This window comes from Amphiura filiformis, chromosome 18 (genome assembly GCF_039555335.1).
Source record: "Amphiura filiformis chromosome 18, Afil_fr2py, whole genome shotgun sequence".
Taxonomy (NCBI): Eukaryota; Metazoa; Echinodermata; class Ophiuroidea; order Amphilepidida; family Amphiuridae; genus Amphiura; species Amphiura filiformis.
In genome coordinates this window covers 7,853,741-7,877,116 of record NC_092645.1, presented here as the reverse complement: position 1 = coordinate 7,877,116, position 23,376 = coordinate 7,853,741, and the positions used below count along the sequence as shown (strand labels likewise).

General features: G+C 37.7%; 2 protein-coding genes across 3 annotated transcripts in view; one reads left to right on the top strand and one right to left on the bottom strand.

Annotated features, from left to right (window-relative positions):
• Positions 1-22,438, bottom strand: part of LOC140139809 (anoctamin-4-like) — a 63,172-nt gene extending 40,734 nt beyond the window's left edge. The window contains exons 1-4 of one of the 2 annotated variants that reach the window (XM_072161542.1): positions 22,364-22,438; positions 16,326-16,363; positions 14,737-14,970; positions 4,906-5,004 (exon numbers count right to left, since the gene is read on the bottom strand). In XM_072161542.1, the coding sequence (XP_072017643.1) occupies positions 4,906-5,004; positions 14,737-14,970; positions 16,326-16,363; positions 22,364-22,406 (414 nt within the window). In that variant the 5' untranslated portion in view covers positions 22,407-22,438. Of the gene's footprint in view, positions 1-4,905; positions 5,005-14,736; positions 14,971-16,325; positions 16,364-20,419; positions 20,449-22,363 lie in introns of both variants that reach the window. The other variant, XM_072161543.1, reaches the window with a different exon arrangement.
• On the top strand, positions 6,377-9,217 carry LOC140139357 (uncharacterized). The gene is made up of 2 exons (XM_072161133.1): positions 6,377-6,495; positions 8,417-9,217. The coding sequence occupies exon 2, from the start codon at positions 8,426-8,428 to the stop codon at positions 8,966-8,968; it is 543 nt and encodes a 180-aa protein (XP_072017234.1). The 5' UTR covers positions 6,377-6,495; positions 8,417-8,425; the 3' UTR covers positions 8,969-9,217.
• Positions 22,439-23,376: the final 938 nt, after the last annotated feature.

Sequence of the window (23,376 nt, the reverse complement as noted above, 5' to 3'; positions counted from 1 at the left end):
GCATGCATTGAAAACTTTTAAGGATATGTAGACGTTATGTCACATAATGACCAATTTTTAAACTATTTCACTAAAATGACCCCCCTAAAGGCAGCAAAACACCCTTTTTCTAAACAAAACAGGAGTTATAGACCCCCTAAATGCGATTCGTGCTCATTCTCTGAAAAGGAGTCTTTTCACATTTTTCTGGTCATGTATGTGAACACTATGAAATTTATGAAAATCACAATGAAAAATAACACTATTTGATTATACTTTACTGGGTCTGACTGCTCAAAAATGATTGGTAGCACTATAATTTTTCCCCAAATGACTGACAAAAGTGTGGGGCTGTGACTCTCCATGCAATCCTAGTATTCCTAAGTCCAATTCATTCAAAGGCAGTTTCTTTTACTCAGCAGCCAGTGGCATCAGTCCATCTTGAAGAGTGGTGCCGTGTGTGTGTGTGTGGGGGGGCTTTTGAAGAACACATCCCCATACCCCCCCCCAGGATTGATGCCCAAGTCAGCAGCTATTGCTTAGAAAAATCTCCTGGATTTAGTAAATGGTTTCTTCACTGACATAAACAGTCTCTTAGATGTCCTGTATGTTTTCTTCCTCTTTTTGGTTCCATGTATGTTCCCTCTCACCCAATGACCCCCTTTTTTGTTTTACTGCACTCCTCAAGTCAAGTCAAGTCAAGTAAAACTTTATTAATCCACAAGGGAAATTACACTCATGAGTGCTCATACATACAAAACACATAATTACAACAAAATATCATATCATATCAAAAACACAGTGAAAAAGATGAAGCTCTGTCAAATAGGCCTACATGTTACTAAGAACGGCGCCCCAAGTGTAGTTAGAGTTATGAAGTCTAATAGCTTGTGGAACTAAGGAGGAAAGATACCGGCTTGTCAAGGCAAAGGACAAGCGCATCCGACCAGATCTTGGAATCAGCTGACATGAGAAACGATCGTGGAGTGGATGGACAGAGTCATCCATCACATCAGTCAACTTCTTACTCAACTGATATGTGAGTTTTGTTGGTGTGAGGACTCTGATTGTGGTATAATTCAGGATGTGTCTAGTGTCATGCTGAGTGGTGTGTGTGAGCAACTGTTGTGAGTGGTTATGTGCCCTTCCAGTGTGCTGTAAGTGGATTGTGCTGTGCAAATGTTGTGTGCTTGTGAGTAGTCTGGGTTGGATTTCTTGGGGTGGATTATTAACTTGTTTTGCTTTCAGTATAGTTTGTGCTATAGGGTTTGCTGCGGTATTTTGTTTATTTATTTTGTTGTTTACTTGCATTTTGTCATAATTCTTTATTGTGTATATTATATATGTCTTTTAATGTAAACTTTGCTGTAATTTAGCCTGCGGGCTACAATGCATTGTGTTAATAAACCATAAATGAAGATCAGCATAAACAGCTTCGAGGTCCTGCCTTGACACACCTATGATCCTTCCAGCTTCATTCACAATTCTATCATAAAACAGAGCAATTATTTTACATCAACATTAAAGTAGTTCAGTTTTCTGAGACAATACATTCTGGAGTTCAGTCTTTTGATCAAGTAATCTACATGTGCATGCCAATTGAGTTTGTCATCAATCATAGTGCCAAGATATTTATATGAGGACACACACTCCACATTACTACCCTTCACCACTATAGGGCTTGGAGTTGTACTTGACGTCCTAAAATCAATAATCATTTCCTTAGTTTTGGAAACGTTTAATTCCAGGTAATTGGCATCACAGTATTTTACAAAATCAGCAAGCTGTTGATGGTAGACAGAATCATCATCATTTGTAATTAAAGCAATCATAGCAGTATCGTCAGCAAATTAATTAAAGGACATAAAGGTTCTCCAGATCTACAATCAGATGTATATAGCGTAAATAAAAACGGCGCTAAAACTGTACCCTGTGGGGCACCAGTATTGGAATGGAGAACATTGGATAGTGTACCATTGCATGATATTTTGACATAATATCGATCAGTTAGATAATCTAAAATCCAAGCCAGAAAAGAACAGGGAACATTTTTATGATCTAATAATTTCTGAATTAACAAATGCGGCTGAATAGTGTTGAAGGCAGATGAAAAATCAAAAAACATTGTCCTAACTGAATTACCAAATCTAGCACGATCACTGTGTTGATACATTTTTCAAGCATGACCAAAATAGCATCAGTGCAGCTACGACTACTTCTATACGCAAACTGTAACGGATCAACATAGTCTTCAACATAACCATTCAACCATGATTTAAATAACCTTTCACAAACTTTCATTGGAATAGATGTTAAAGCCACAGGTCTAAAATCATTCATGCATGAAATGACTGGTTTCTTGGGTACTGGAATAATACATGAACGCTTCCAAATGTCAGGCACCGTAATTGATCTAAAAGATAGATTAAAAATCACTATGAAGATCTGTGCTAATTGATTAGCACACAGCTTTAAAATTCTTGGAGGAACGTTGTCCGGGCCCGCAGACTTAGTAATGTTAAGTTTTTGAAACTCGCGACAAACTTCATGTTCAGACACTTGCAATATAGAAACGTTATCAGATTTCAGATTGTTCTCTAAAGTGGTACGCAGACCACAAATTTCATCACTAAAGTCGTGCTTGTCAAAACGATTGTAAAAATCATTTAACTTGTTAGCATATTCTAGAGTGGTATCTGGCAAACTGTTTCTTGAACTGGAAGTGTTTGAATACCCGCTCATAAGTTGTATACCTTCCCAAACCTCTTTCATGTTATTTTGAGTGAATTTTTGCTCAATTTTGGTCCTGTACCTTTCTTTCTCCCTCTTTATAATTCCTTTCAATTCCATCTGAATCTCTTTCAATTTTTCTTTATCCCCCTGACCAAAGATTTGTTTTTTCCTGTTAATCACGTCCTTAACAGCTTTAGTTATCCATGGTTTATTATTAGGATATACCTTTACTGTTTTTACTTGTATGATTGACTCAACGCAGAAGTTAATATAGCTACCAACTGTGTCAATGAGTTCATTCAAATCAGGATTCGCTTCAATAAACACATTCCAGTCAGTACATCCTTCCCACTAAATGACCCCTTCTTTATTTTCCTGTCACCAAAAGACCCCCTTTTCTTATGAATTTTGGACATATTTCTGATAATCCCTCACTGAATGACCCCATTTTTTCATTATTTTTCTTGAAATTTTCAAAAAATTTCAAATTTTGATAACTTTTTGAAAATTTTGTATAAACTTTTATATTTTGACCCAAAATTTTCCCAGTCTCATGGAAAGACCCCTTTTGGTAAAATTTTCCTGTCTCGCAAAAAGACCCTTTTTTTGGGCCTTCTCACTGAAAGACCCCTTAGTTTGGAGTCTAGGCTCTCACCAAAAGACCTCCATTTTCGAACTGCTGTCCGCACATCCACATCACTTCTAAAGTGAGTGCCCTCCCCGGGCCAGGATATGTTTAAATCTTGTGCTGGAAATTTTAATATTGGGTTATTATGAGGGATGCTCCTTGTAGTGTTTCACTATTGAGCAAAACTCTGAGATATTGAATACCTGATTCATATGTATAGTGGTAATAAAATGAATGTAATTTAAATTAAACTTCAACACTACTTGTTTATTTCGTTTACCGGGAGAGCTTTCAAAGAACTTCCTCGTCGTCAGCCGATGTTGTTAACTCTGATGTTTGTCTTGGAATGGCTAGAGATCAACCTGATCAGGTGTCGTCGAGTGTGATGTTACCTCCCGGTAAGCGAATTAAACAAGTAGTGTTGAAGTTTAATTTAACATTTACTTTGTTTGCATGTCTCTGATATTATTATATAAATGCATCTTGTGCAAAATTTGTTGTGACACTACATGTTTTTAAACCTGGTGCATGTGAATAGTGGGCAAAGTGGATATGTTTTTTATAGTTTGTGTTCTTCCTCCCTCCCCTCCAAGCACTGTTGGGTCAGATATAGCACAAACAACTGCCACTCCATACAGGACTCAACATCATTGAAGGGGTAGGGTAAAGCCACGATTTCTTTGTGTTACAAAATTAAAAATCTGTGTTACAAATTGGACGATTTCTGTGATTTTCCATTTTATTCCAACTATAAAGCACTGAAAAGTTAAAACAAACATGTTTTAAAAGTGTATTTTGTCTTACCTTTTACTGTAGTATGGCCAGAATCTTGCATCGTATAGGCCTAGAACTAATGGATTGTTTAATTGTTTAATGGTTGATTACTGATAAATAATCACTTTTCTTTGTTTTATTTTGCAAATCAACACAAAAGTTTTCACTATTTTGTGGCATTTTCAAATTTCCATGAGCAAACCCTGAATTCTTTGAATTTTTCTGTTTTTCCGTATCGCGGAGAAATCATGGCTTTAGGGTAGGGGCAAAGCTGTAGCCAGGGGTGCAATGCACCTCCCAAAATGCCAATCTATAAAGAGAGTCCACTTTTTTCTTTTAAAAACATTTATAGGTAAAATTCACATAAGGTCCACTTTAAGGGATAAAATCAGCCCTTTTGTGAAGAAAAAATCACAAAAGTGGAACTTTTAGCTCCCCAGAGCCAGGGGAGGGAGGATATGACTTATTACATGATCAAGGGGAAATGAGTCACATGTCAGCAATTTTCAATTAGAAGTTTTTTTCATTTTCTGGCAGTTGACAAATGCTACATTTTGATGCACACCCCATCAAAATCTGATATCTGGTTACCAAGTTATGAGCAATTTATCAATGGCTGAAAACAATATAAAACAAAAGAATTTAAACACTGTTTTTGCCAATATCTCAAAAACAATATTAGCAACATCCGAATCTTTCCCCTTGATCATGTCACATACATGAAATGCATCAAGTGTCCCAACATGTTTTGCTCATGACCGTGGAAGTAAAGAACATAATCTGATACTTACGTCAACAGGTTTTTTGAATTTCAAGACTTCTGCAAAATGTAGCATAGTATCCCATGGTACATGGATCTTGATGAAGATTGTCTTACCACCAGCTTCATTCTGAAAATAAGAAAACACATCTCTCCTCCTTTAGCAGTGTTAGTTGTGTTTGTTTTTTGGAAAGGGTCCAAGACATTTAAACACAGAATGACACTTTCAGCTCAAAATATTTTTAGATTCTTGAAAAGTATGTCTACAATATTATTTAATAAAAATAAAAATAGTTTTGTCACTCTTTTGTTTTGAATCAAGATTAACAGCCTCAACCGAACTGTGTTTGTAATATCCAATATTGTTTTGATCTTTGTTTTGATTTTTGCAGGTACAGATATACTCAATGTTGAGTATGCACACATGGATTTGGATTTCTTCAACCAGAACATAACTTTAGGTGACTGTGCACTCTCAGACATGCATTAATTAAAAGTGTTGTAACTTCTTAATTTATTCTTTATGCAAGATATATGAATGTATACATTTTTGGAAAGGAAAGTAGTCAAAGAATTTAAATACAAATACAGATTTGTGAACTTTTACAATTTGTGGCCAAAAAGAGACATTTTAGTCCCAAATATTGGCCTTATTTGGTCAATAATTCAAAATATAAGGCCCATATCCAAAAGATGAAAAAAATTCCTGGAATGGATTGCACACAAAAGCTAATCTTTTTTTTTTTTTTTGAATAGTATGTTTACAAAAATTTAAGGCAACATTTTTGTGTGTGAATTTTCTCCAAAATTGGTTATTTTACACCAAATCTGTGTTCATATTTAGATTCCTTGACTAATTTTCATTCCAAAATGTACCTTGCATGAATAATTAAGAAGTTACACTAATTAATGCATTTCTGACACATACACATGCACATTTTGACACCATTCTGATATAGCAAATACTAGTAGTAGTTGAAATGAAGAGTTAGATCCAAAAACCGATATATCAATTTTTCCTCAATTTGAAATATTGGCAAATATAATATAACTGGTCAAATATAAAGAACATGTGTTACTTTTGATCATTTCTTAAGTAGGGTGTACATTTAAAGCATTATACTATAGGGCAGACTTTGGTGGCCATAACTCAAAAAGTTTGAAAATGGCATTTATCAGCTTTCAATGGCGTAGTGTGGGTCATCATAAGGGGGGCACCGACCATGATTGGGGGAACTGGGTCTGATTGGGGGCCAAAGCCTTTTTTTTTTTGGCAATTTTTCTAGGGGATTTTCTAAATTTTGCAATCGATTGGGGGGCATATGCCTCCCGTGCCCCTATGACGCTACGCCACTGTCAGTTTGTTTATAATTATGAAAAGGTGCACCTGAATACGAAATGATACTAATTTTAATTTATGAAGAAAGGGGATTTTGTGATGGTCTATTTGGGCTGTCTTTTAACAACCTGGCAACCTGCCATTTTAAGTGTGACCTTTATTCCTTTTCCATCTTATGATTTTATCTGGTGTAACTACGCCATAATAGCTCATTATGTACTACTGATATGATTTGGCATTTGTATTATATCTTTGGCATAATACACTCTGTTCGGGTTCAGTGTAACTACTGTGCAATAGTACTTGCATGTATACTGAGTTATTGACTTCTTTCTGACGTATCACCTACACCAAGATATCTACTGTGTGCTAGCTACCCTTAGGCAAAATTCACTGGAGTTGAACTTGAACTTAAAGTTAAAGTCAGGGGCTGTGCAATAATAATTATGTGTAACCCTAGGGTGGTGAATTTTCCACCAAAAATTGCTTGCCCCCCACCCTTTGGCCGTGCCAAAATATCTTTGCCCCCCCTCTTGACGTGTCAAAAATTATTTGCCCCCCCTTACACATGCAAGATTTTGGGGAACCTGAATTTAAAAACTTACCGTATAGGGCCTATTGTCTTATCATGTATATAGTGCGAGTGCAGCGAGCAGGAAATTTTGCATATTTGAATGTGTTTTCTTACACCTTTTTAGGGTGTAATATAGAAATGGTGCCCAAAATATCTGTGCCAAAAAAAATGCTTGGCCCCCCCTTTCAACCTGCCAAAATCACTTGGCCCCCCCCCTTCGACTGCCAAAAATGCTTGCCCCCTTTTGGCCTTCCAGAAAATCTTTGCCCCCCTATAATTCACCAAACCGGGGGTACACATAATTATTGCACCACCCCTCAGTCTCATACAGAACTTAACAGCCATCATTGCATCTGGACTATAATCAAAAGGTTACTTTCTAAAATATGCTCAGAGTATATGGTAAAAGAACTGCCTAAGTATAGTTGTAGCAATAAGGGGCCATGCAATAATTATGTGTATACCCCAGGGGTGGTGAATTATAGGGGGGCAAAGTTTTTTGGCACGCCAAAGAGGAAGGGGGGGGGCAAGCATTTTTTGGCAGGTTGAAGGGGGGTCAAGTGATTTTTGGCAGATCAAAGGGGGAGCTATTTTGGCACAGATGTTTTGGGCCTGTGGGTTCAGTCTTCACTGACAATGTGTACGCATGATGGTACCAATTAGGGGTACTTTTCAAGCAATGTCCGCGGAATTTTCGAGGACAAAATTGTTTGCGATTGTTCAAATTAGGGGTGTTTTGGAGCAAAATTGTAAAAAAAATGAAAAATAGGGTGTATTTCTAGGACTTTCATCTGCGTTTTACCGCTACAGTTTTCGTTATTGTCCTCATTTCCCCGTGAAATAGGGGGAAAATTCAAAAGCGTCCTTGAAATGGTAAAATAGGGGTATCTATTTCGGAAAAATGTCCTTGATTCCTCGTGATAAGGGGGTGAAATGAAAATGCGTCCTCAAAATGATAAAAATAGGGGAGGTATTTGCAGGCAAATTTTCCTTGATTTTGCGCAAAATAGGGGGTAAAATTGCTGTAAATGGCCAAGGGGCCATTTTCAAATCCTGGAACGGTCATACGTCCTACCTTTAAATACAAACTGAACCCACCAGGGTTTTGGGCACCATTCCTATATTTAAATATGTCCTAAAAACGTACATTTGGCAAAGGTTTTTTGGCGGATCAAAGGTTTTTTGGCACGTCAAAGGTGAGCCAAAGAATTCACCACCCCAGGGGTACACATAGGCTAATTATTGCACAATCCTAGCAATATAAAACAAAAAGGTGTTTTAAGACCATGCATGCTGTTTAAAATTCTCAGGGGAAATTCTGGCCTCATTTTATGGTCCAATTACTTTTAGCAATTTAAATATAATGTTAAAGGATGACTCCGGCAATCACAACATTATCCTTTAATCAAATCACATGGTTTTATTTAAAACAAACTCATAGTGATCATAAAAACAAATGAAAACATCCATCTCTCAACATGCGATATTCAAATTTCCCGGACACCGAAATTTTTGAGTGCAATGACGTCCCAGTATTACAATGAAGGCTCCAACATGCTCAATGAAAAGTTTTGCTTGAATCTAAACAAAATTTCATACTAATGCCAAGTGTAAAATTTATACTTGTAGGAAGCCACAATGAGTGGAGCTGATTCCAGGCCAACTGCAGAGGACGACAGGGTTCTCAATGACGTGGTAGACAAACTAAACCAAGTTCATGGTGATACTAAATCCATGAAGGAACAGTTGACGCATGTTGCATACTACATTGAAGAACAGAAGGGACATCCTGGAAGCCAGGAAACAGAAGATCAATTAGAAACTGTTGGAGATGCCATTCAAAAGACTACAGATTGTCTAGGTAAGCTGACTTCAGATGATCCGATAGATCAGCTTAGAGGAGCTCTAGGTTTGATGACCGTTGCCACTGGGTTAGCTACTGGTGGGCCAGTTGGTACCATTGTGAGTGCAGTTTTCACAATTTTCCTGGATCTACTCGCTAACACCAAAGATTGTACAGATGGAACTTCTGCTTTTGCAAAAGTGGTACATGGAGAGCTTCTTCATTTTAGAGATGAGGAAGATAAGAGGGAGTTTCAGGGTTTATGTGATACTCTTTCAATGAACTACATCAACAGATATCTTGAACAACATGTCACCCATAAGGCTGCGTTCACATAGAAGTATACTATTCGGGTATACGGTGCACGTTTTACAGGTGCACGCGTATATAGTTCAATCGAGCAAGGCAATTTCATAGTACCGGGTCCCATAAGGCTACGATCGCATAGAAGTATACTATTCGGGAATACGATGCACGTTTTGCAGGTGCATGCGTATAGAGTAAATCGAGCAAGGTAATTTCACAGTACCGGGTCACATAAGAGCTATTCGAAAAGGCCGTATACCTGCGTATAGTATAGTATAGTATAGTGGGAATCGCGTGTTCGATTTTAGTGCAGCGTATACCGTCCAAATTTTAAAAACCTAAACCATATGTGGGCAAATTCATTTTTTAATAGATGCACTATCTAATTCTGCACATTATGACACCTCATTGAATGCAATGTGACCTCAAGAAGTAAAGTTACAAGCATTTGATAAGACGAAGAAAATGGGTAACTGACATACTAAGCTATTAAGCTATATGAAATACGCTCATTCGATCAGGCTGAGTTCACATAGTATACTCCTATATGAACTCAGCCTGATCGAATGAGCGTATTTCGTATAGCTAATAGCGTATACCGTAGACTTCTATGTGAACTCAGCCTAATCAGACAGTGACTCCACTCCCACGCAATCTTTACACCATATTGAATCAAATGACCACATTAGCTGGAAAGGTAGCTTATTGATTTGCACCTGTTGGAAACGAAGATCGCAAGAAACTTGGTGAGAAGCTCAAGAAAGGAGGTCCTGACCAAGCAGATATCCCAAACGCTGTGACAACGTACTGCAACATATCTATTCGATACATATACTACTTGACTGCACTAATTGTTTCACATTGTATAGAACGTGACCTTATATCAGATGCTGATGAAATAAATAGCCGTCTTGCTGAATACAGAAAAAGAATGGAAGAATACCTTGGATTTTGGAAACGCTTTTGGCATGACTATCAAGATCACCAAGGCGCAGGCTTTGGTTTTAAATGCATTTCAACAAAATACGAAAACTACACGGGTCATGAATATGATCCATATCTTCGCTCGTCGTCATCTGTTACAGGAAATGTAAATAGGGGCCTTGGAGTTAACATAGTATCTCTAGAATACACACAACCACCTCAACCAGAGTGGCCCAATCCAAATGATCTGTCCTTTGTACGTGTTAAGCCAGATGTACGCCATTATTCTGTCACAACATACACCTGTGATTATGATTTGAGCCCAATGCACATTGAATCTGATTTGCCCATATTGGTATGTCTGTACTACAGGCAGGACAATGAGAAGATTGACCCAAAGAAGCCTAAAGATCCAGCCGTGTTACGAATCCTCAGTCAAGAACTTTTAGGGGTGGAATCAATGTCATGTGATGATCTGACTAAAGATGACATTGCTGGATTTGGAGGGATTTTACAAGGAAAACAATTTGTCACAGCGAATGATTCAGGTGGATGTTTAATTCTGTAGAACCATAAATACCTGACTGCTTTGAGAGCCATGGTTGAAATTATAGTCCAAAGATGACCTCAAGATACCAATATCATGGGCTTTTTTGTGATTTTTTGTAATCCATTGTAATTCCATTCAGCGCACTACTGTATATAAGGGGGCTATCATTTTCTTCGGAAGGGGGTCCCAAATTTACAAAAAGTTGTCATCAATTAAATTGCGACCCCCCTATTTCAACAACAAACATTTTATGACCACCACCACCGATACACCTTACCCTTTAAACAGGCTAAAATTGTATTGAAATCAGTCTTTTTGAATAAAATAAACACACTATCTGTGGTCATCTTGTGACTCCCTACATTTTGGTCATCTAAAATTTTATAACCCCCCCCCCATTTTTCTTTCCAAAAAATTATGACCCCCATATATTTGGGATCCCCCTTTCGAAGAAAATAATAGCCCCCTAATAAGAGTGCAACTCATTCAGCTGTCAACAATTCTCTCAGTACCTTTCATGTTACTGGGAGTGGGGAGCACTTAACACAACTGACCGTAATGGGTATGCTCCCCAGAAAAGACCCCCATTTTTGGTTGGACTATGCAGCTCCGAAAAACCTGTGAATTTGACCAAAATAGAGTACTAAAAGACCCTTGATTTTGATCATTTCAGCTCTAAAAGACCCCTAAACGGTTCATTCTTTTTTCAGCCAATTTTTATCACCCCCAAATTTGCGAAGTGTCAAAAAAGTCCCCACAAAAATCCCAATTTGGCAGTGTATAGCAGCGAACAAAAAACAAAAAACACCCAAAAAACTGGTTTTGACGTGTTTTTAGTCAAAAAGGTCAAATTCTTGAGAAGCAGATCCACTTTTCACAAAATTGCTCCTTGGGAAAAAAGGTCTGCTTTTTCAAAATATGTACCCCCCAAAAAAGAATCCTGCATACGGGCCAGCCTAGATCAGACTGATGACATATGATTTACAAAATGCCATCCAAATATATTGTAATTCTGAATAGGAGACATAAAAAGGGTGATTTAGACAATAATAACTGCGCACCATCTATTTTGAGTTCATTGTGTGAAATCGGAGGGTTTTGTTTTGGGCTGAGGTATTTTTCTGAGGGAGCGGTAGCTCCCGAGGAAAAATACCGAGGCCCAAAACAAAACCTGACAATTTCACATAATAAACTATATGATATTTATAAATTAAAATGCCAACCTTCAAATGCCTTATTGTTTAAAATTTCCAATCTTAAGAGCACCGACCAGATGGTTCATGATTCAACTCAATTTAGTCATCTTTGCTACACAAAGACACGAAAGTGGCCAAAGCTATTTTAGGACTTTACACAAATTGGCCATATCTTCGCTTGTAAACCACCGATTTTATTGAAACAAAACTTATGTAGTAGCTAAAGAAATTACCTTGATGACTAATTAAAACTCAATACAAGCAATAGGTGACATGTTTGTATAAATTATTTTGTTACAATCTGTACAGCCACTTTAACTGAAGTGTTTTTTAAATTGTTGTGGCAAGGGTGGGCATGGGTTCCAAACCTCCACCCTGTTCCAAACCTCCACCCCTTACCAAAAAACAGAAAATTACATGAAAAAATTGCCAAATTTTTGACAATTTGACAGATTTTTGTCCCTTTAAATTAAATTTTCCCCTCTTGCGAACAAAATGTGTGGTGCTGCCACAGGCTCTTGATTTGAAACACTGCGGCAACTCTTGAAATAAAATCACCCTTTCTGTAGACATATTGTGGAGAAGTTTGTTGTAACCATGGACGAAGAAGATAACAGACTGCAAACGAGTTTCAGCATCACCCTATAATGAAAGCCGATTGTTTCATGAAATGCAGCAGGCAAAACTGCTATGCACTTACCACATATTTTTACGGTCAATCGCGAAGGCACGCAACACTCAATCGCATATACACGCAACGCTGGTGTGATTGTTAGACACGGCACGATCGAATAATCAACCCTCATGAATATGCACAAATTCACAGCATACAATACATGGGGACTTTACCTGTTGATACAGGGTCTGTTAGTGTAGTAGAATACTTTGGTCTGTGGTTGTAACAGTCATGGAGGTACGTTGCACTCACCTTGTAAACACCCATTTTGTAGACATTACTGCAGAAGCAGTTTTCATCTGCAGTTTTCCCCATGGAGAACAAAATATCTAAAAAGCGACTCGTACTACAAAATCCAAACAAAATGTGAAGAATTTTGTTGTACAAGTCCAGAAATGTGCCAACATTTTAGAAAGCAGTCTTTTGCACTGAGGATAAAACTTCTAAAAGGTGTGTGAATTTCTTGACTGATACAACAGTATGATTCTTCATGTATACCATTTTGCACCCTGATGTGGCAGTGACGTCAACACGCTGAGGCAGCTTTTTCACACGTGCATTTATGCGGCGTCTTTAAGCACGTGCATGTGTATGTCTGCGTTTTGAGCGAACGCTAGCAATTTGAAGCTGCGCCCAATGAAATGCCCACTGACATCACTGCCACATCAGGGTGAAAAATAGTATAGTGACACTTGATCAAAGAGATTTGACTTCAAGGTCATTGTGCACAAAACAAGTTAGACTAGGTCTAACATTAGACCTGCTCTAACTATTGAGGTTAGAATTAGGGAGGGATCCTTTTACTCTTTTCTTTTCCTCCTTTACTCCTAGCAAAGTCTACAAGTTCATCTAACATTAAGCTACATGTATCTTTCCTTCACAGGACCTATAATAATAGAATAAGGTATGTAAATTCCAAAAAGTTCCTTCTCCGTAAGACTAATCTCCATGGTCTAAAGTTAGACCTGGTCTAACTTGTTTTGTGCATATGGACCAAAGAGTACAGACTCCAAATAGCTCAGTGTGCAATGCTATGGTAAATCTACCACATTGGTTTGTCACACATAGGGACCAAAATAGTGTATCTCTGGTATTTATTGGCAAAAGCTCCAAATCAAATGATAACTTGCGACTTAGCAGGCATTATTGGCACTATACCATTCAGCAAATTACTTCAGCGGTGTTTGTCTGCTCTGTCTGATTATTGCGTAAAAAGAACTATGTCACACGTTGCTACACAGCTTGACCAGCGAATGAGGTGCCGCTGTGATGATGACGTGATTCAATTAGCTAATCAAAAGCACGCTTCCGTATATGCCATAAACTGCGCCAAATTGGCAAACCGCTGAAGTTCTCTGCAGAAAGCTATAGTTACACACAGAACATTTAACAAGCATGCACTTCAAATCAAAGCTATTTTGCCCTATGAGCGATATACAAACATGGCTGAGTCTGGACTGTTGGTCCGTATGCACAAAACAAGTTCTAACTTTAAACCTGGTCTAATTATGGAGATTAGTCATACGGAGAAGGAACTTTTTGATATTTACATACCTTCTATATTATTGTAACGCCCAGGCAATGGTAGTATACTTAACATGGTTAAGCACAATATTATGATGCACGGTCAAGTAAAGAGTGCAATGCATTTAAGGGTCAATATTAGTTAACTTCGTTCCTATGGCAACTTGCAGAAACATGACCTGCTTATTATTACAAACTACCGGAGAAATACTTTGGTCAATAGACCAATCACAAGAGCAATGTATCTAGTAGTTTGGGATAATAAGTATGTCATTCCGCGCTTGCGCAATGGGTCCACAAAAGTATATACAGAAATTACCAACTAGCATGCAATCACGGTTGCATCTCAACTGAAGTACAGTCAAGCCCAGCTCCGGAGGCGGTCGAATACCACAGTCTACACAGTATCCAGTCCCTCGAACAGGAGAACCAGTACCGAAAGACCTACTAGGCTAATATTACGGAGGTTCTCCCGGGAAGGATACAGGGCCGACAAATGGTATACACCCGCCTCCCTTCGAGCCAGTACATATAAGATTTCCCCATAGTCCACCAGTCTATGTGAAATATCCCCTAATAAATAACCAAGATATAGCAATAGTAAATGCACAGTTTCCGCCTTCTTATTGTTGCAGAGTATTATTATATACATCCTAGTGTACTCCTACTTGTAGCCTAACCGCGAGGTACCGATGTTACATTATTGTATATCCTGTTACAGGCAAATTATACATATGTAGCTTAATATTATATGGCTGCAGTTAATTAACTTTTGCACTTTGCTAGGAGTAAACTTGAGGGAAAGAAAAGATTAAAGTGATCCCTCCCTAAGTCTAACCTCAATAGTTAGACCAGGTCTAGCGTTAGACCTGGTCTAACTTGTTTTGTGCATACCGACCTTGAAGTCTAATCCATTTCAACCTGACTTACCTCAATCTCCTCAAGTTCTTCAACCTGCTGCAACTCGGGCTCCAATTCCAGTCCCTTTCCTTTCAGGTTTTCCAGAAACTCCCATCTCTCCTTCCTCCTGACGATGGTGTCTTCTTCATCCTCCTTTGCTGTGTTGTAGGCGATGATGTAGTTGATACGTCTTTGTCCGTCGCTTAAGAATTGGTCCTTTTCATGCGACTCTGTGGTGGAACCCCCTGTGTCTGTTCCATTTGTCTAAATTGATAATAATATAATAACATTATTTTTCCAGTGGTGTACCTACAATCCGGGACAAAACTGTTGGATCACTTTTAGCATATGCTTTGTAATTGATCCCCCTTTCCTTATCAATGTTGAATTTTGAATTTTGTTTCTGATGTTGTGGAAGTACCCAAAATTGGCTGGAGGGAAAGGGGGAGGAATTGGGGAATAGGTATTGGTTCAACCTCTACGTTACAAATCAACATGTATCATAAGTGAATTCATGGTGACTGTGAGGTCATTTGAATCTTCAAAAACACCTTGGGTGATCACACATTTTGTCTTGGATTGTAAATTTGTGCAATTCTGGGTGGCAGCTGGGAAGAAATCTGCCAAAGGGCCAAATGGAGAGTAAAAATTCTGATTCTCCATTGAAGCATGTAAAAACGGTCAACTCATTTGGGGGTTCCAATCGGATGAAGGGGGGGCATCTGACCTGACCCCACTGGTTATGCCTGCTTATGATTTAAACCAGTTTAGAAGTGTGAATTGACTTTTTCAAATTTTGAAATTCCTGAAAGTTTGTTTTCTTCCAGAATTTGTGCATTTAAATTATAATTGAATATATTTTTATTTGTTAACTGACCTTTTCGGTAAATCCCATAAGCCTTTGCGAGTACACCTGAGATGTCATCATTTGACGTCACACTGACTTCCTATGCGCAGTAACCAGTGGCAGCGCTACGGGTGGGGGGAAGGGGGGCATTACCCCCAAATATTTTTCTTGCCCCCCCTTTGAGGCAAAACCCTAAAATTACGTAAATTTCCACTTTTATGTCAATTTTGCGCAAAATTGGTAGATTTTGCCCCCCCCCTGAAATTCACTATACCCACCCAAAAAAAAATTCCTGGTGCCGCCACTGGCAGTAACAATGTTCGCTAAACGATGCGCAGATCGGCGTGACGTCAAATGACAACATCTCAGGTGTGTATTGAAATATGCTTATCATTAGCGTCTGGAGTATATACCGTATTTGTTCCAATAAGCGGCCATGCTCCAATAAGCATTCACCCAGGGTATTTTCAATTTGCTAAAGGGTACCATTAATGGTGAAGTGGCAGATAGATGTCGATACAGTGAAATAGCTGCAGGACTACAAGTCCTGCGTAAACTTGCAATACATTTTCTGCATCAGAAAAGCTACTAGAACGTCTCAGGACCCTTTTATAACATACATAAATTTGTCTCTAATAAACACCTCTTATGAAAGAAAAAATTGGGTAAACGAGGTAAAAAATAAGTGCCCTACCCAAAATGACTTTGTTAAGCGCCCTGGGTGCTTATTGGAATGAATACGGTATATGTAATTTCAGGTATCGATACTTACATATGAATGCACTGGACTACGAGTTTGTATTCGAAGGTCTGTATGGGACCATTGTTTACATGCAAAAAATAAATAAACAAGCGTTAATTTTACGTCACAATTTGCAAAGATTTATGGTTATTGAAGCAAAGTGATGCAAAAGATTCATACCAAATTTCAGTGCTCACTGTTTTATCAAATAGCGTATTTGTGATCTGTTATTACGAAATGAGCATAAAGTCGCAAGTTGGTAGTTTCGAGACATCCTGGCTGCTGAGTTGATGTTCTATGTTTGCTGTGCACCTGTTCAAGCAAGTAGTATGCCCTTTGTTAATGGGGGAACTATGCAAGGGACATTCTCAAAGGACATACTACTGGCTTGAACAAAGAACATCAACTCAGTCAGCCAGAATGTCTCGAAAACTACCAACTTGCAACTTTATTCTCATTTTGTGGTAGCAGGTCACAGTTTCGTCTTACTTGAAGCAAAAATAGAAATTTTACACCCATTTGACAAAAAAACAACCCTACTCTAAAGATAGTAATTGCTGTGTGATTATTGTGTTTAAAAATTTGAATAAATGTCACTCATTTGTAAATACAGATTATTGTAATGGCGTAGCCAAGGGGTGACAAATGGACCCTGTGAGAAGTCTTCCTCCTCAGATGCTGGCTGACCTGATATTTAAGATGTGTATCGCTCATTCTACAAAATCCGGTGCCAATCCACTATAAAAATTGAAAAATAAAAGTTGTTCAAAAAGACCTGTTTTTTGTGATTTTTAAGAGTAAATGTATCACTACTTTCAGATGTAAAAAATTGCCAACACTACTTGCATATTTTTCTTTCAGGAAGTCATGATGTTTTTTAACACTAACACTCAATGTAATGTGAGCTACGTTACTGACTACAAAATGGGCTGGTTTTACTCAATCCAAGGTCATAAAAAGCAAACTAAAGATCACTTGAGTGAAATGTAAAACAGATTTCACCATTTCATAGAAGTTTTGAAGATGCGTAAATGAGTGTGTAACATAGCTCACAGTAACGTAGTTCACTGGTTTTAATGTTTTTATGTGATTTATGAACGTTAGAGCGTTATGTCGGTTAATTCTAATATAAATGGGGTTCGACCACTGGTAGCTTTCACATATTATTAGGAAGTGCATGTAATACAAGTGCATACTATAGAATCCTGGTAACATAGCTCACCAATCTTAACATGGTCGGTCGAAATTTCAATGTTTACAACATTTCTTTCTATGCCAAAAATGCTACAGCATCACGATTTTTACTGTGATTTTTAAAAACCTATGAGTGTTTCCTTCCAAAAACCGCAAATTACATTGATATCTCTGTTTTACTTCTTTCCAATAACATGTGTTAAAAAGGGGTAACGTAGCTCACAGCGTTTTTGTGGAAAGTGCAATTTATTTTAGAATTACACAAAGAAGTTTTAATCACAAAAAAATAATGTTGATAAACAATATGATGGTGCGTTATCTAATTAAAAATCAAAACAAATATGTAAAGAAATCGCATTTATTCAAAGAAAATATTCAGGGTTAGGTGTGACACTTGTGCAGTGGAAACGCATTTTTAGCGATTTTTGAGCCTTTGCAAGGGTTAATCAGGCTGAAGAAAGCATTTAAAGTATGGAAAACTATATATGTCCGTGTAGATCTCGTTGAGTTCTACCAGAAAAACAACATATTTGATGCCCTAAATGCTCGACAAAGTGTTTGTGGACCAAAGAATGGAAAAAAGGCTATTGGCACCGGATTTTGTAGAATGAGCGGTATGCCTTTTTTGTACTTTTTAAGCCTATTTCCATCAAGTTCCCCCTTGAAAGTTGCCGTGTCCTCCTTGCCTGCCCCCTCTGAAAAGCAGGGCAGAAGCAATGATTGACACCACAGTGTTCACAAATAAGCCCAAATTCAATTTTTACGGGTCAAAGTCAAAGTGTTACATTTTTAATGTTACACTGGTCCACATTTTGTGACACTTAGTATGACTTGAGACTCACAAATCAACAACAGGTGATTAACCCTATGAGAACTACCTGCCGATTGGCCAAAATTAATATTGTGTCCAAATTTGAACCAATCAAGGAGGGTATTAATAAGATCATCTGCAAATGCAAGTTTGACCATAAATAGTTTAAAGTCTAGTCATAATTGGCAATTGAAATGCACATTTCAAGTTATCAACCAGAAATGCTGTTAGATGACCAGTACTGTCCAGGGGGTTAATCGAAGGTGCAAACCTCAAAATTGTACAGTTCCAGTGCACTCTGCGTACAAACTAAGTACACCTCCTTAAATCGTTTGCTTATTGCATATGACACAATAATTGTTTGGTGTATTGCTTCGCATTTACTTCTGTCACCTCTAAATCTAAGATGGCGTCCAAATCGGTCACGACCTTTACATACTTCAATAATTTTTTAACTTTCTATAACAAAACATGATCATGATGCGATTGGTGTCATTAAAAAGATGCCAAAGTTAAACAGGTACAAGTAATTTGATAGCAAGATTTTGAGTCACAAAAGTGCTTTTTTGGTATTTTTGATTAAAAACACAATTTTGTACATTTACATTTTATTACATATTTCAAAAAATATTCTTTCGACTAATCAAATTCTTATTTTTTTGATCATGTGCAAATGTCCATACCCCACCCCTTAATTACTTTAAAAACTATGACCACTCAAGACTTCCCACAGGTGACAGCCACCCCTTGAATATGCTATTTCCCCTACCTACTATGAACTAAGATTCTACAGAGCAGAAAATTATATGCAACAAAATCTTAAGCATCTGCACAGAAGTAAGCTAGAGCTACCAGTACACATGCAAATCTGTGACCAATCTTAATATAGGTGTCGTGGGGTTTGGTTGGACGGGTCACATGCTTGAACAAGAACCGCAAGGTGAACTTTCATGGTACTAAATTTTCGGACTTAAGCAGATTTTTTACATTTATAAAAAAGTCTTTTCTGAGACTTTCGGCTTAAAAAATAATTTTATTGCCCTCAGAACTCCAACCAAAGTCAGGGTCGCTCGGTCTACTTTTTTTTGCCAAATACAATATCAACAAATGCAAGTTCACCACAAAATACTATGGTAAACAATGATTTATAGGGTTTCTTAGGCTTGTTTGTTAATGTATCAGAGCTGTGCAATACGAATTACAAACAGGCAAAACATTTTTTATAACATTTTGTGTATTTTATACCAAATATAAAAATTCAAATATGAAAAAAAAATGTGACCCTATTTTTTCTAATTTTAGGGTCGGTCAAAAAGGGCAATACAAATTATTCCTCAATGGTGTGTGTGCGTGTGATGCGCACATGGCCATAAAGCGGCCTTTGTAATGTCCTATCACGGTCCCATTGGCACAGAGCAAGTTCTACCATACTTCTGCAAATTCAACACCAGGAATTTTAGAGACCAGGTTTGATTCCCTTAACATATATAATGACTGCTCAGTGCCAGAAATGGGTAAAGCACAATAGCTGCCTTGTGAGCATTTGGCAATTTACATACAGTATATATTGTACAATCTACACTTGGCAGCTACACATTGGCAGCGACCAGCCCTCGAATTAACCCACGGCACCCATGGCATTTTGCCGTGGGTGCCCATCCCCACTGCCGTAATGCCCTCAATATATGTCCTTTACCCAAGGCAGTCACTTGCCGTGCCCTTGAATGAAGTTGCCGTCGGTGCCCCAGCCCTGCCCCTTCATTATAAAATCATCTATCTATGTTAGTGTGTGTTTTCTTCACTCTTGAGAAATTGCCTTGGTGCCCTTCTCAAATTTTCAACAGTTGCCATGATGCCCTCTTGAAATATTACAAACTGCTGTGCTGCCTTGCCTTTTCAGTGAAAATCCAAGGCAATTATCAACTTGCCCTAAAAAAGTTGCCGTGCCTCTTCAGCCCGGGCTCTTCAGATCCTTAATTCGAGGGCTGGCAGCGACTTACCCACTTCTGGCACTGAGCAGTTGATATTTATTGTCCACTTTTACTGCATACTTTTATATTTTTGTTCAAGCATGAAAATCCTAACTACCAAATCCCAGATCCCCCTGGCAACAACTTACATTGATATCATTATCGTCATTCGGCCATACTATAAGAAGAAAATCATACAATTGGTGATGATTCAAATTGGTGATGATACTTAAAGATTACTGACTCAAAACTGCACCATATGTAACGCTATGGAAAATCTGCTATCTTGGTTTGTACCTCATGGAGGTCACTTAATATGTGACCGAACGCATGTTAGTAGTGCATGTTAGAATTTGACTGTTGCTAGGTCAACTGGCTCACACTTTCTTTATAACGAACCACTGATCGAAATGATCACAGCACAAAGCCTATGAAATATCAAAATTCGGAACAGGTGTATGACTCCAGGCTTGGAGCAGTAACCAATGGTTACTAACATGCACTACAACAGCGAATTCTGAGCTGCAGTGTAAAATGTGCACGAAGGCTGTATTCATTGGTACCTCAAGTTGGCGCGACATCTATCTCATTTTGATAGTGCCAGTCAAACATCTTTTAAACCAATCAATAATCCTATTTTTGAAGAGGATAATAAGCTTCTATACCTATGTCTATAGAATTCTTAAATAGCTCTAGTCTTTGTTTGCTTTGGCTAAATCCTGTTCAAGTGGTGGGTAAAGCATTGTATTTTGTCTATGTATGTATAACCAACAATTTTAATTGTTGGTTAAAACAAAATTGAAAGGACATTCCTGAACCTCGTTGACTTGGGGATGATTTAAAATGACCGCCAATTATGACTGTTAAATATTTATTACCAGCGATGTGGAAAAAGAGACACATGTAGAACTGAAATAAGGTACCATTTTGTTGAAGGAGCAAAGTTCAACAAACCATAACCCCGCTTCTAGATATCGTTTGAAGTCAAATGATATACTATTTAAAAGCTAATGATATATATTTTCTAAACATACAAGTAAACAAAATTGACCGGGGGGGCACATATATCTCAGGTATTTATCGGCAAGTGTATTTTTGACACAATGTGTTGCATGCAGAATGCAAAAACCATGCATATTGAATCAATGTTTGCTGGGTGCATAGCAAAGTAATCAGGAAGTACATTAGGTGGCGTTCATGAGTGACACACAAACATGGCGGAGTTGGTAAACTTTCATTCTACCCCATTGTGATGAATTGATGAAGGCTATATATATTCCAGTTGAAATCCATACACCCTTTATGGGAGACATGACCTGAATCTCCCACACAGGGGGTGTAGATTTCAAATGGAATCACCCATTCAGGTAACCCTATTTGAAATTCACACTCCATGTGTGGAAGATTGAAGTCATGTCTTCTATAAGAGGTACTATGGATTTCAAGGGGACTGTCATTTCCTTTGGAAGGGGGGTCATGAATATATCAATGAATGGAGTTAATTTTTAATGACCCCTATCAAGGGCTAAATTTTTGTATGACCCCCTATTTTTTAAAATTTTTATGACCCCCATTCTACCCACACAGACTCAGACTGGGTGCACACTATGCGCCCAGACGAATTGCGCACAAACCGGAAATTCACCTCTCCACGTCCGAGCGACACACATGAAAATGTATAATTCAATTTGACTATTTAGATCAGAAAAAGTTGCACTTCAACTACAACAAGGTCAAATTGAATTTGACATAATGAACCTCAGGAGCATTCCGGGTTGTTGAACAATCACTTTTGAACTTGACTTCAGTCGTACTTGAACAACGACTATACCTGTTTAGACCTGAATTCAACTTCAAAAAAGTCAATGTTGATTACGACTTTTCCCTAGTCTAAATGGGGTCCTAGATATTTTTTATGAATTAAACCCCGAGTCAATCCAGGAATCATTTAGGCCTATGCAACTTGACAGCTACTATGGATAGTACAGCTGTATATAACCAGTACTTCTTAATGACATTATTATCAAGTATACACATCACATTATGGACCTAAAATAAATGTTTAATAATACACATCTGAAAATAATACAAACCCTCTAAATCCACAAAAGGTACTGCATCTGAATGTCCAGCCATTGCAATCAAGTAAACTCCTCATATGTCAGTACTCATGTTTAGTACTAGATACCATGTTAATATTATATGCCTGAAATGATATATACTAGTAAATCAGTATTGGTATTCGAAATATTACTGAATGCAATACAGTTAACTAAAGCTCGTTCAAGCTTGACACAATAAATGCCCAGGAATAAATGCACACAATCACAAATTTTACTACCCAATGGTACATGCACATCTAGTTTATATGACTGAAAGTTTCAACTCCTGATCCTGTCAACATCATTCAGCATTAATTTTTGTGGTGTAATTTATTCGCACTTCCCTGTTGAAGTTTCCAAAATTGTAAAATTTGTTTTGAATATACAAAGCATTGCATTCACAAATCAGACTTTACACTGTTTGTGTGGGACACTATTTAGGCCTAAAAAAATTGTTTGATTGGCGTAACCCGACCTACCCTAAAATTAGCCCCGACCCTAACTTTTTATTTTTTTTTTGCAAAAAAAATAATAAAATTTAAAAACATAAATAAAAATAAATAGATTTAAAAAAAAAAGAAGAAAAAAAGTTCGAAAGCCTTTATCAAACGAAATTTACAGCTTAAAAAAAAGTAAAAAAAAAAAAAAAAAAAGAATCCAGACCTACCTACCCTAAATTTTTTTTTTTATGTTACGCTAATCAAACAATTTTTTTTAGGCCTTATGCTTGATGTGATGTTCAATCTCATTTTTTTCAGTGAACAAGGCATAGGACAAGGCATGAAAATTAAATGGACCTAAAAATTGTCCAGCCAGTCTGCTGTGCAGCAGGGCATGACCCAGTGTATGACATTGCAATAGTGCATTCCATGGAAATTGCAATACTGTAAAAGGGGACATTTTTGTTGGGTTTAATTTTCGTGAATTTCGCGATTGGAGCTCCAACCGTGAAAATAACACCTCATGAATATAATGCAACAATGTATTACAAGTACAGGGCAGGT